At 40.3% G+C, this 13,568-nt stretch overlaps 1 protein-coding gene across 2 annotated transcripts in view; it reads right to left on the bottom strand.

The window, feature by feature from the left end:
• ARHGAP5 (Rho GTPase activating protein 5) overlaps positions 1-13,568 on the bottom strand; it is a 66,886-nt gene that overhangs the window by 32,108 nt on the left and 21,210 nt on the right. Inside the window, exon 4 of one of the 2 annotated variants that reach the window (XM_019551504.1) lies at positions 755-899. In XM_019551504.1, the coding sequence (XP_019407049.1) occupies positions 755-899 (145 nt within the window). Of the gene's footprint in view, positions 1-754; positions 903-13,568 lie in introns of both variants that reach the window. The other variant, XM_019551503.1, reaches the window with a different exon arrangement.

The following is a 13,568-nucleotide window of genomic DNA, read 5'->3' as shown; positions in this document are numbered from 1 at the left end:
AGCCCTGGGCAGTGCAGGGCACAGCACTCACCCCAGCCCCAGCGACCCCAGGAGCAGCCAACACCAGCTGCCTGCACCAGGACACGGCACAGTGTAGTGGAGACAGGCGAGTGGATGCAGGCAGCTGGCGCTAGCTGCTCCCGGGTCCACTGCAGCTGGGGTGAATACCACTCCGTTTCCTCTGCTTTGCCTCAGGAGTACCACCCCTCCCCCTACCCCTTCCCTAGTCCCAGCCTCACTCCCTCCCTCACCACCATAGGAACCTAGCCCTATTTATTACATTTATTATTATTATTTATTACATTGTAAAGTGGGTTCACTTTATGTGAATTCGATTTGTGCCATTCTCCGAGAACGCATGTACAGCATAAATCAAGGGAAATCTCTATATTATTTAGGCAAAATACGTCAGCAGTAGTGGGGGAACCCAGCTCACCATACTATTATATTAAAGTTCTTTTAACATTAAAAGCGTACTTTATGTGATATGTTTAAAGCTGTAATGGCTATACTTAAAACAAAAAAACCTTTTTCCTTTATATGCATGCATATCCATTAAATCAAATATTTCAAACAGACACTCTAATCTTGAACTGTGCTTCATTGTACAGTAGATACTTAAAAAAAATATTATTTACAAGCACGTATTTGCTAGGTAAAATTATAAAACCAATATGAAAAGCAAAAGAGACAAATACAGGGAATAGGAGGAAAAGAATAAAATATATTTCTTCCAACAATACTTCTCTCCTACCTGTATCTTCAATGAATTGCACACATTTTTCAACGAACAGAGGTATGGGCTTCTCAGATGTAACCAGATCCTGTAGGGGCATCCCAAAGTAATTACTTTCCCAGTTTCTACGGGTTGGAGGATTGAATGTCTTAGGTTTCTTTTTCTGCTACAACAAAAGATATTATAGTTACTTCAGTAGCACACTTAAAGCAATGTGATAAAACTCGCATTGCAGTTTTTCAATATAGACTGCATCTACAGTGTGTGACTTCTCCTCAAGGGTAAATCCACAATTAAAAAAGCAAACTATTTTAAATATAAATAAGTTAAAAAAGTATGTAAGTATTTCTACTATAGTCAGTCACACCTGCACAATGCCAATAAGGTGATCAAAAGGCAAAAATTAATGGAAAAATATGCAAGCTCAGGGATTTAAGAAATAGGCTTTTTTTGAGTTGCTATGAAGCTTTTCCTTCTCTTCTTTAAGCTAATTAAATGTTTACATGAAATACCATATATACAGACATTTTCATGAAACAAGCTCTCACCACAACACAGACTTGCAAAAGTATGTGGGCCAATTATGTACATACAAAAAAAGGAGAAAGAGATGCATCAAAAGCAAAAAGGCAAGTGAATATTTTTGCTACTTGTGATAAACAAGGTGCTAAAAATTGAATGACACTGCTATTTTTTTTTTTTTTACTTTGCTACATGGTTCTATGCATTATAATTTTCCAAGAAACACATTCTTTCTGAATAGACAGTAATCAAAGTATAATTAACAACCAGATGAATTAGTGTTTTTATTAATAAATAGCTTCAACAAGAAACTTGTAATTTTGGCCAAAAAAATTTGCACCTAAAACTAATAAGAAAAATAAACGAATTCCATACCTGTCCTCTTTTACAATTACCATTATCAAGGGCCTTCCACATCTAAATTAGTAATTTTTTCTTGCCAAATTACAAAAAGTAAGTCATACCACGAGCTGTGTTTTCAGCAACTAAAAACAGATTAAAATAATCCTGCTTCAAGACATTAAAATACAGGATTATTGGGATATTTGCTGCCACATATTCAATATTTTTCATTTCACTTGTAAGATGTGAATGCAGAAATTGAAGTTGCATCATGAAATACAAATCTAGCATTTTATTTACAAGTTATATAACGAAAAATATTGAACTAAACTAAAATCAAAGGTACATGTTGTTTCAACATAAAAGACAATTCCCAGTCAATATTTCTAATAGTTCAAGTTCAATTTGGAAGACCTTGAAACAACTACAAAGCCAACTTATGAATCTGATATCCAACTTTTCAAAAAAGTAACTTACAAATTGCTTACCATAATCATAGTTCTACTGATATACTACTACTGTAATTCAAGCTAGTCTCATGGACAGAACCTTTAAATCAAAGCAAAGAATCCAAGTTTTTACAGGGAGAACACCTTCATAATAATAAGCCATTATTGAAACAAGACGAAGAAATCTGTGGTGCAACCCTCCCTTTCTCTACCACCTGTGTTATCTGCCAGAATCTCTCTCTCTAGGACTGGCGTTCTAAACCACCACCAGATTCATTTGCAACCCTTTACTTGACCTAGAGTGACCATCCTCAATCATGAGGGATCACCAGTGACAACGACGACCATGTCTAAAAAGTCACATGCCACTGATAGTATATCTTTAATGTCTGCTAGGTCAGTACTTGCCATACAATATCCATGAAAACAAGACTCAGAATGAGCCTGAAACACCCAGAAGATAAAGATGCCTTGTAATATTCTAATACAAGCTAAAAACAATGTTAGTAGTATAGGACAGTTAAACGTATCTTCCATTTGGGGATTCCTGAAGAGGATATAACACATTAGACTTCAGAAACTTGGGACCGGTCCCAACAGGAATGTATGATTTCAACCATATATGAAGATTGCTACAGAGTCTCAAGAACAGGAAGTGAGGAAAAAATTAAACAGAAGGCATGGACAAATCCCTATGGTTACAGTACAGGAGACAAAGTATTGACCATACAAAAGTGATACCCCATTATTAAAGATCAGGGGAAAGGCATCTAAAATGTAATGCCAATAAGCAAGGCGCAGAAAACTGAACAAAAGGTTCATAGAACCATAGAAAATTATGGTTGGAAGGGACCTCAAGAGGTCATCTAGTCCAACCCCCTTCTCAAAGCAGAACCATCGCCGACTACATCATTCTAGCCAAGACCTTGTTGATCTGGGCTTTAGAAATCTCCAAGGATAGAGATTCCACTACCTCTACGTAACCTGTTCCAGTGCTTCACCACCCTCCTAGTGAGAAAGTTTTTTCCTATCCAACCTAAACTTCCCTTGCTGCAACTTAAGCCCAATGCTTCTTTTCTGTCATCCTTGTTCTGCTCCCTGTACTCCAGGTTCAAACACTGGAAGCAAAGTACAGTTCCAAATCAAGATTCAAAGGACCAGCATCCAAAGTCAGGCTGCTATTTATTAACTCGTGCACTCATGGACATAGTAAATAAGAGGTCAGCCACAATGCAAAGCACAAATATTGTGACCTAAAGACCCCTTAGTAAGACAAGAATTTATTTCAGGCTGTAATGGGTGCACCTTCTTCTAAACCCTATGGGAAAAGAAAGGGACCAGGCTTGAGGAACAGTCCCAGAACTATTTCTCTCATCTTTATTTTTGTAACATGTAGACCTGAGGGAAGAAACTGTTGACCAATGGCTTTCTATCAGTACAGATAAAAATCAACAATAACAAATAAATAAATAAATAAATAAATAATGGAATAATAGAGGTGCACCAACATACTGGTCCCATATCGGATTGGCACTGACATAAGGAAAATTAACAGTACCAGCAATCAGCTTTTTTGGGGCTGATATAGCCGATAATGTTGCCAATAAATGCCATTGTGCATGTGTGTAGGTGCAGAGCAGCATACAGACAGCCAGGAGCACAGCCCGCCAGCACGGAGAGCAGCCAGGTCTGGCTGGCAAGTCGGTTGTGAGGGAAGGGGCATCAGGGGGGTGGAGGGGAGCAGATCACAGCCCCAGCAGTGGGGGAGGGAGTGGGGCTAGGGTTGGGACAGGGGCTGCACACCTGTGATGGGTGCAGGACAGTTCCATAAGTGGCTCTGAGGGGTGTGAGGGGGTGGCTCCCACCACTGCATACACTTTAGAAGAGCATGGGGGGGCATGCCCCCAGATCTGCACACGGTGTGAAGCCGGCCTGCCACTACGGGCTGGGGCCAGGAAAGCGTTGGCTCTTCCTGGTGAGGGGACTGAGCCAGGCTATGCTCAGGGTAGGCAGTGGCACCAGAAGAGGTTATGGCAAATTTTGGGGTAGCTGCAGCCCACCACAAGCAAAGCCTGGCCCAACCCCCGCTCCCCCCCCCGGGGAAGAGCCCAGCGCTGGCCCCAGTCCACAGTGGCAACTCATCCTCACCCCGCACGCAGATCCAGGGGCACACCTCCCTCACGACCTCCCAGGGCACACACAGCAGCAGGAGCCGCATCCCAGATGAGCCACTCGTGGCTCCATCCCAGCTGTACAGCACATGCCCCTACCCAAGCTCCACTCTCTTCCTCACTGCAGGGGCATCAACCTGCCCCTCCATGCCCCTTCCCTCCCACCTCGCCCCTTCCTCCATAACAGACATACCAGTGGGACACCACTCTGCAATAGGGATTAAAACTTCTGCTTACATACTATTTGAGACAATATATCCATGTAACCTTTTTAGAAATTATATAAATAGGTCACAACAGGCCATGAGCTATATTAGAGGCCACATCTTATGGGGTTCCTGTATAAATTAGTGAAGATTAAAGAAAATCATTCTACCCAATGGGACTCAGTCCTCAGTCTAGAACATCCCATTAAGTTACTAAATGTTATAGCATCTCCCACCTTTGTAATGCTTACTTTCAGTTTTCAAACTGTGGATTTGTCTCTCCAGAGATCATAGGCAGAGAAGGTTCTTTGGGTAGATGTGGTATCTTTTATTAGACCAGCTAAATAGTTGGAAAAATTCTTCTTTGCAAGCTTTCAAGCACAAACACCCTTCTCCAGGCATAGGGAGAGTTTGTTGCCTCCAGAGATAACATCTTTGTTAGTAGCTGTATATGGAGATGACAGATAACAGACCTAATTACCCTCGTCTCTCTGCAAGTTTGTATACAACTTCAAGCCCTTACCTTTCTCTAAAAATACAGTCTCTATACACAGTCAAGCCCCTACCTCTCTCTAAAAGTACAGTCTCAAGACATTAAATGAATAAAGGATATCAAACAACAAGAATGTACTTTTTGTATAAAACAATATTAAATCAAATCCACCCTGCTTTGTATAGTCCAATAAAAAAGTTTTTATATGCCAATGTCTATTAATAAACTAGGTCTTAAAATGGAGATTTGTCAGAGACAGACTGTAGGTAAGAGGAGGAAGGGTGCCGCTCTTCCATAAAGTCAGCAACTGACAGTACTGTGACTGACTAGAAAGTATAACACTAACAAAAAAACTGAAACAAAAAAACAATCAAATAGGCTTACCCTTCTCAACCTTGGACTCCTTGATTTCTAAGGAATTAAGGGAAATTCACGGAGCTCAAAGATATTAAAATATCGTACCTTCAGACTCCCCTCACCTTGCTTTGAAAAGATTGTCTTTGTTTAGATTTATATCGCACCCTACTCAGAAAGTCCCAGTTGGTTACAGTGAACAGAGTAGCCAAGGGTGCCTGCAACTGACTGACAGCTCAGTAGAACATTTGCTAGGCAACAAGAACCGGAATTCTAATGGCAAAACTACAGGCAAAAGTTTAAGCAGCCTAAATGCCTATGAAATCTATGAAAGGACAATTCATTTAGCAGTGGAAAGTCAATCCTTCTAGCCCACTGGTGCTCAACCTACAGGCCACTGGCCAAATATGCACCAACAAGCCATTTCATCTACCCCAGGAGTCTCACCAGGTGTCAAAAAACTTGGCAGCACTAAAGTAGTGGCAGAGTTAATTGCAGCTCCCCTGCTGCCAAATGTTCAGACCCCTGTGAAGCTCCATGGGCTGGATGACATGGCTCTGCATGCTAAATAATGCCACTATGCATGTGCATGAGGCCAGGGCACGGAGTCACTTTGACCAGATTCACCCAGAGACCAGCCCCACACCACTCATGCAGCTGCAAAGCTGGAAGGTTGACCATCACTATTCTAGCTGCTCCCAGTACAACACTGACTGTTAGCTGTTAAGTAGCCATGAAACTCAGTAGGTCCTGCTCATTTCAAAATTAGAGGCCTATGGTAACCTGACAAACAAGGTAACAAGGCTAATGAGGGGAGGATAGTCTTACTTGCCCCAAGTGGCCCTGAACCCACCTCCCCTACTCTAGCCTGGCTCCACTGGACAGGCAGTGTGGGGTTGTTTCTACCATAGCAAAGCCAGGTGGGGGGGCACCATTCTGGCACCCCCCCCTTAAGTTGGCATCTGAAGCTGGTACCCTCTCACTCCCCCCCACCCCTCCGTATGTTACACTGCTGGACAGGAGCAGGGGCACGCCTGAGGAGGTTATCTAAAAGGGTACTTGATACAGAAAAGCTTTTTCAAAAGCACTCAACCATATAGTTGGTCCAATAAAAGATATCACAAAAATCCTTGCCTGGCATACATTTCCTGGATCATCATAGGTACAACACCACTGCATCCCTACTACAACATATGTTAAGGATATTTTCCTTGTTATATAAAAGAGATTTCAGAACTTGCTTTATACAAAGGGGGGGAGGGGGAATGAAAAACATGCATCTGCAAGTCACCTTACCATCAAGGTAAAAATGGTTGTTTTTCTAAAATGGTTGGTTTTCTAAGTTGTTTGAATAGAATCAGTTGGAGATGTTTCCTCCAGCATCTCTAACTCAATAAATGGTGGATGCCAGAGAAGGTATTTAATATGGAACAGATCACTCTAGAGATATCTGATTTAGCGCTCTTCCTCTGTAGCATCCACACCTGCCACTACTGAAGACAGAATGCTGGGCTAGATGGACCACTGGTCTGACCCAGTATGGTACTTACATTCTTAATTCTAATGTTTACAGCCTTCAAGCTTTATCTGATTTAATAAGCCTATATTATTTAAAAAGTAACAGTTTTTGATGGTTTGACTGACAGTACAGTTTTATCATCCAAGCTGAGTAAAACAAAACATATGGTAAAACACAAAGCAAAAATACTGGATCTTCTTATAACATAATTGTATCGAGACATTCTGATTCAATACCCAGCTGTCAGGTTAGAGCAGTTCATATCTCTTCTAATTTTAGCACACTGGTAAGTGTTTTAAAAATATGTCACGTCACCATTTCCTAAATTATTTTTGACCTGATGCTTTCCCATGGTTTTTACAAGATCTCAGTGACTAAGGGTTTGACTTGAAGCCTAGGTCAAGTAAATGGAAACACTTTGCCACAAAAATAGAAGTACATCCATTTTAAGTCCATTCCTACTTTCAAATACATATTACAGACTAACACTTGAAGAGTCCGTCCATTTAAATCCTACATATTTTTAAAAATACAAGTGTATTAGCAGAATATTAGGAAAGTATGGTTTTTAGGATAAGACCATCTCCCCTCCTCAAAAGTTTTATTTAGGATACCTACTCCCTATAATGACAAACAAAGGACTACAAAAAAAACAAATTATCAATACGTCTCGCAAGGCAGGAAAAGGCAACCTAAATTCTGCAACTACTTCCTTCAACAATGTTCACTGAAAAAACCAAGAGCATTTAAAAGGGTAATTTTTTAGTGCACATTAATTTCATAAAAACAAATATAACATTTAGTAACTTAATTGGATAAAGAGATCCAAAATAAACTATTACAATAGTATTTATTCAGTGTTCAGAGAAATTCTGAATTTGCCTCTGTAGTAGGAAATAAATAGGCTGTCAAGTCAGGCTTTCACTTAAAAGTAAATATTTGACTCTCCAACCTTAAGAAATGGTAGTCATTTTATATTTCATTTTATTTTTTAAAAATACACACACTGAAAAGCTCAAGAGAGACATTCATGTGGAGCCACTGCGACCTCTTGTACATCAACATCATCACTGGAAACTGCTTCAATTAACTAAGTAACTGGTAGGAGTAAAAGACTCCTCCTTTCCACATTGCCAACTACTGTGAGGAAAGCAAAGACATTTTACTAATGGATTTCACAGCTGTTTGGAAAGCCACAGAGATTAAAAAAATACCGGGTTCAGGTCCATGTATTCATTTCTTAAGGTTACAGGCCCTTCTGCCTCAGCCTTCCTAGTATGTGCCTATTTCTCCACCACAGTTGCTATTCCTGCCCCTCCCCTCTACTCATCAGGCTCCTGTTCACACGCATAGTTTTTGTTCCTAATACAAGCTCCCATTTCTTGCTGTTCCCATTTATTCCAGCGAACTGTACCCTCTTTTGCTCCACTCTGGCTAGGCACAAGTGTGTTAGGAGTGGCATTTAATGCACTTAAAACAGTTCTCTAGTTCCACTGCCAAGCATCACAATGTTGCCCCAGGTGAAGTAACTGCAAGAAAATTCCTCATTGCTGCCCAGTCCCAGTCCAAAAGTAACATGATACATCAGAAAGCTTGACATTTATGGAAGATACTCAAAATGAACCAAAGTTTTTAGCCACATCTCTAAAGATGTTAACTAATAGTGCTGTTACATTTCTAGGTATAGTCAATATATTAAACAGAAGTTTTACCTGAGTTTTCAATAAAGATGAAACACTGGCCATGGAGGGGAAAAAAATAAAACGGGTAGACAGCTAATGGGAATTACTGCATGAAATGGAAGCAAAAACTAAAAGAGCTTAGTGCACTCAAATTGGGAAGACCAGATAATTTATTTCTATCTGAGAACTGAATGAACAGACATGAAATTTCAGGTCTGGTAGCAAGCATTTTTACTAAATCTGTAATGGGTGGTTGCTATATGACTAGTGAATAAGTAAGTACTTGCAATTAAGAAAGGGAAAAGAAGTGATCCAGAGAACTACAGACCCATTAGTCTGACCACAATAACATGCAAGGCTTTAAAATAAATTTGGAAGGAAAGAATAGAGACACTTGAGATTAATGGAAAACAGGATAGAGTGCAATGCCAGTTTACCAAAGGTCTATGCTAACTAACCAGATAACTAATAACAACCTGAGTCACCCAACAACTCCAGGCTCATCTAGACGTCATTGCTTTCTTGCACTCTTGATTGTCTGGCTTTTGTCCTGGATTTAAGCACCTGAACTGTGCTCATGACTTTAGTCAATAATCGTTGCCTGGAGAGCAATAGGGAAAATTGTGCCCTGCAGAACTTACTCATAAGAAAGTAAATCCAATACTGGGTCAGATCAATTGTCCAGCTAGCCCTTTACCCAGTCTCCAGCAGTGGCAAAAGAGGGTGCTATAGACCGGGAAAGACTAAACCAGATAGCTCTAGTTACCTATCCCCTATTCAGTTTCCTTCCTGGCATCCACTGTTATAGGTTTAGAGATCCCAGAGGAAACATCTCCAACCATTTTTCATAACAGCCATTAACAGATCTATCATTATTAATTTATTCTATCCCTTTTTAAACCTGGCTATATAATATGCCTCCACCACCTCCTGTGGCAATGAATTCCACAGCTATGTGAGAGAAAGATTTCTTAAGGTGATATCTTTTATTGGACCAACTACAGAATTGGGATAAAGTATGTAGTTGATCCCATAAATCACCCAAAGAAATCCTTGCTTCTCAATTTTTGGACTACCATGGCTACAACAGTCTTTTCCTACTATAACAAATTAACAACGCGCTGCATACTCCATCTTTAAGTAGCCTTTGATACAGTTGACCATGAAGGTGCTGACAGAGGATATTTTCAGGATAGCTCTAAATTGGTTCTGCTCCTTAGCAGAGAAGTCCCAGAGGGTTATGATAGATGAATGCCTGTCATCCCCACACCTTTCCTGTGGGATATCCCAGGGCTCCCTCTTGTCTTCCACTCCTGTTCAATGTGTATATACAGCCACAGGCAAGAAGGTGCATAGGTTTGGCATGAGGTGCCATTAGTATGCCAATGACACCCAGCTCCACCTCTCCTTCTCTTCTGACCCTGGGGCCCCATACTCAGTCCATTCCCAGTGGGAACTGGATGCAAGTGAACACATCAAAACTGAATCCAAACAAGACAGAGGTGATAGTTAAACCTAGACATCTTCTAGGGCAAACCACACGACTTAAGAGGACTGGGACACCTACAACTGATGGGGCCAAGCCTCCCCATGTCACTCAGGTTCACAGCCATGGAGTGCTCCTGGATCCTCCACTGTAACTAGATCTTCAGGTGGCAGTCAAGGCTAGGAGTGCCTTTCACCAACTCCATTTGTGATCTTTTCTTTCAGACTCTGATGTGGCCACCATCATCCACACTGTCTTGAGCTCAAACTACTGCAATGTTTTCAAGGGTAACCCTGAGAAAAATACAATACAGAAGCTGCAGCTAGGGCATAGTGCATCATCCCACCTTCTGACAAGGGCAGGTTGCCAGGAGCACCATCTGCACTGACTTACAATCACTTTCTAAGCACAGTACAAGGTGCTAATTTTGATTTAAAAGCCCCTATATGATCTGGATCCTACACACCCAAGGGACCACCTTCTCCCTTATGTCCCACTATGATCCCCACAGTCAACTGAATCCCAAAAGCTGCAGTTCGCCTAGACATCTATCTTCTAGAAGCACAACAGGCCGTTCCTATTTGGGCAGACATTTAGCAACCAAGGGTAGGCCAAAATGCTTAGCTGGTCTCTGCTTGATTTTGTTATATTTATTCTACTTGCCCTTTTTAAGTTGTTCCATTTCTCTTACTATAAGCTGCCCTGAGTCTTTGTTGGAAAGGGCAGCATATAAATTGCATAAATGATTTTTTTAAGCAAGTACATCAACTTGGACTTCAGTACAGTTTTTTTAATACAAAACAGCACTGGAAGTTACTAACAAAGAAACAGATCAAAAGTAAAGAAGTAAGGAAGGAATAGGCTACAGTGGAACAGGTAGCAATGAACAGGGAAATATCACATTTAAGAGAAGTTTCTATTGGAACTCCTCAAACACCTTGTTTATATTTTCATTAACAAATTTTGCACAGACAGCTGAAGTATTTGCATAAATACCTGCAAAGTTAGATGGTATGATAAACAAAGGAAGACCTAGATATCATACTGAGAGCTGGATGACCTTGAGGACTGACCTTACACACATAGAAGAAAATTCAAAAATACAAAGGGCAGCAATTGAAAATTAATAAAAACTTCTGCTATAAAAGGAACTTGTCAGCTGGGAACAGATGAGGAATAGAAGGACCTTGGTAAAATAGTTGATCACAGAATGGCCACTGAATCACTAGTTGATCAGAGATGCCAATGTGATGCAGCTATGAAAAGGGCAATGCAATCCTCAGATGTATCAGACACATGTCCTGTAGAGATAGGAAAGCATTAATGCCACTGAAGGCACTGGTAATATCTAGAATACTGCATATACATTCAATCATTAAAATTCAAAAAAGAATTCAAACTGGAACAGAAGTAGGAAAGGTCTTCTAGGATGTTAAGGGGAAAGGAAAGCCTATTTTGCAAAAGGCAGTGAAAAAAGCTCAACTCTATAAATAGCTAGTTTCCCTCTGTTTGTCCCGATAGATTAAAATACTTCAGGGAGATAAGGATCTATGCATGCCAAAGGACTACCTCCAGGCTACACACCCTATACCAGGAGTGGGCAAAATGCAGGCTGTGGGCTGTATATGGCCCGTGGGGCCCCTAAAAAAATTTGGAAAATTAATATTTATCTGCCCCTGGCTGCCTGTCATGTGGCCCTCGATAACTTGCCAAAACTCGGTAAGTGGCCCTCTGCCCAAAATAATTGCCCACCCCTGCCCTATACCTTTTGTCATGGAACACAACTTGCCAAAAACTGGTGCCAACTTGAGGACAGCTATGAAAGGGTTGACACTGGACCGAACTCCCTTCTGCTTCCTGACAAAGACAGAGAAGCAAGCAGCCATCTTGCAGCAGTGTCTTTTTCCTGCTGTACCATGATGTAGTGAAGTTCTGGTGAAGAAAATCAGCCTCCTTGCTTAACACACTGCAATTCTGGAAGGTTAAGTTGGGGGGGAAGGAGGGAAGATACACATATGGTATGCGAGTAAATACAGTATTCAAACAAACTGTTAGCCTACCCTAAATACAGAAATCTAGATTTGAAAATACTCTTCAGGTAGAAACAGCTTTGTATTACTGCAGACTGAAGTATAAAAACCCCTGGTGATTTGACAGGTCTCCCTTGCTAAGAGTTCTTTTCACTATAGGGGAGACAAAGTAAATACAAAGTTCTAGATTCCTCTGGCCAGCAAGAAAGAATGTCCTTCAGCAGCAAAGACTTAAACAAGAGAGAAAGTTAGACAGCCATCCTATCTGAGGTTCCTGAGCAAGTGAAAGGGATGACCAACCATACTACGGAAACTACAGAATGAAGCCTGTAAAAGTTGGTACTTATCAAAGAGAAGTCTTTGACACCCGAATTCCCTGACACAGTGACAGGGAAAGAGAAAAAGCAAGAGAAAGAAAGGTCACATCACAGAACTGTGAGGCTCAGAGATATCAAATGTAATCTGCCAAAAGAAATTTATAAACCAGAACCTGGGGACTATGAAACCATCTAAAACGTGCTGCTCTCCCCCTCTCAGAGTAGTAACAACATAACAATAATACAATAAAATCAAGAACTGCTAGGGGAGGTAGCCTACTGCCCAATTCTTTTGCCACATACAGCAAATCAATCTGAACAAGTATTAAAAAAAAGTATGCATCCTTCTAATCTTATGAAAGTAACAGCAGTCATGAGCAACGGAAGTTGTATGAAAAATTACTTTATCTTCTCATGATTAAAAGAAACAAACACTTCAAAATAAAAGAAATGGAAATAAAACAATTTTAATGCATAGTACTTGAAAAGTTTAAATATTTGTCATCTGTGCCATATAGCTCTTTCAAATAAGGAAGAGTTACAACTTAAGTCACAACCTACTGCTGTTTTGAAAATAAAACAAAGAGCTAAAATTTTATAAATTTCCAAACTTGCAAGTAAGGGGAGGAAAAAGAATGAAGCAGTAAGTTAATTACAACCTAAGATGACTCGCCATATGAGACAGGAATTGCTCATACCTCAACATAAAACTAAATCATTACAATTAATGCATATATAAACCAAAATCCACCCCTCCAAAAAAACCAAGCCCTCCCCAATGATTAATCAACTATTATCTAGTTTCATTATTAATAAATAATAGCTATTAAACAATTATCCTGCTTTCAGTGCTTCCTATCGAAGGCAATATTATACACATGTAAAACAACTGTTCACAAACCAAACATGCCCATCTCCATGTCATTAAACTATTTATATTTCTGTGGCCACTTATTTTCTAACTGCTTAGAGAAAACAGAACATTAACCATAATCCTTAGCTTCTACATACAAAGAACAAGTTAAATGTTATATTCAAACTGAGTGTGAAGTCACATTTGCGTTCCTAACATCCAGGGGCAACTGTAAGACCCTCAAGTACAGAGGCTGGGAACTTACAACTAGACAAACTTCCTATTCTGAGATGACCCTGCCGGAACAGTACAGGCCAACTTCGGAACAGTTCTGTGCCAATAGTGTAGTAGAGCAGATCATAGCCAACATATTCAACTTTATCTATGACTAGCCAATTGCCCATCAAG

This window comes from Crocodylus porosus, unplaced genomic scaffold (genome assembly GCF_001723895.1).
Source record: "Crocodylus porosus isolate Cpor-Errol unplaced genomic scaffold, CroPor_comp1, whole genome shotgun sequence".
NCBI classification, from domain to species: domain Eukaryota; kingdom Metazoa; phylum Chordata; order Crocodylia; family Crocodylidae; genus Crocodylus; species Crocodylus porosus.
Note: the sequence above shows the minus strand (reverse complement) of the source record. Positions and strands in the feature narration are given on the sequence as shown.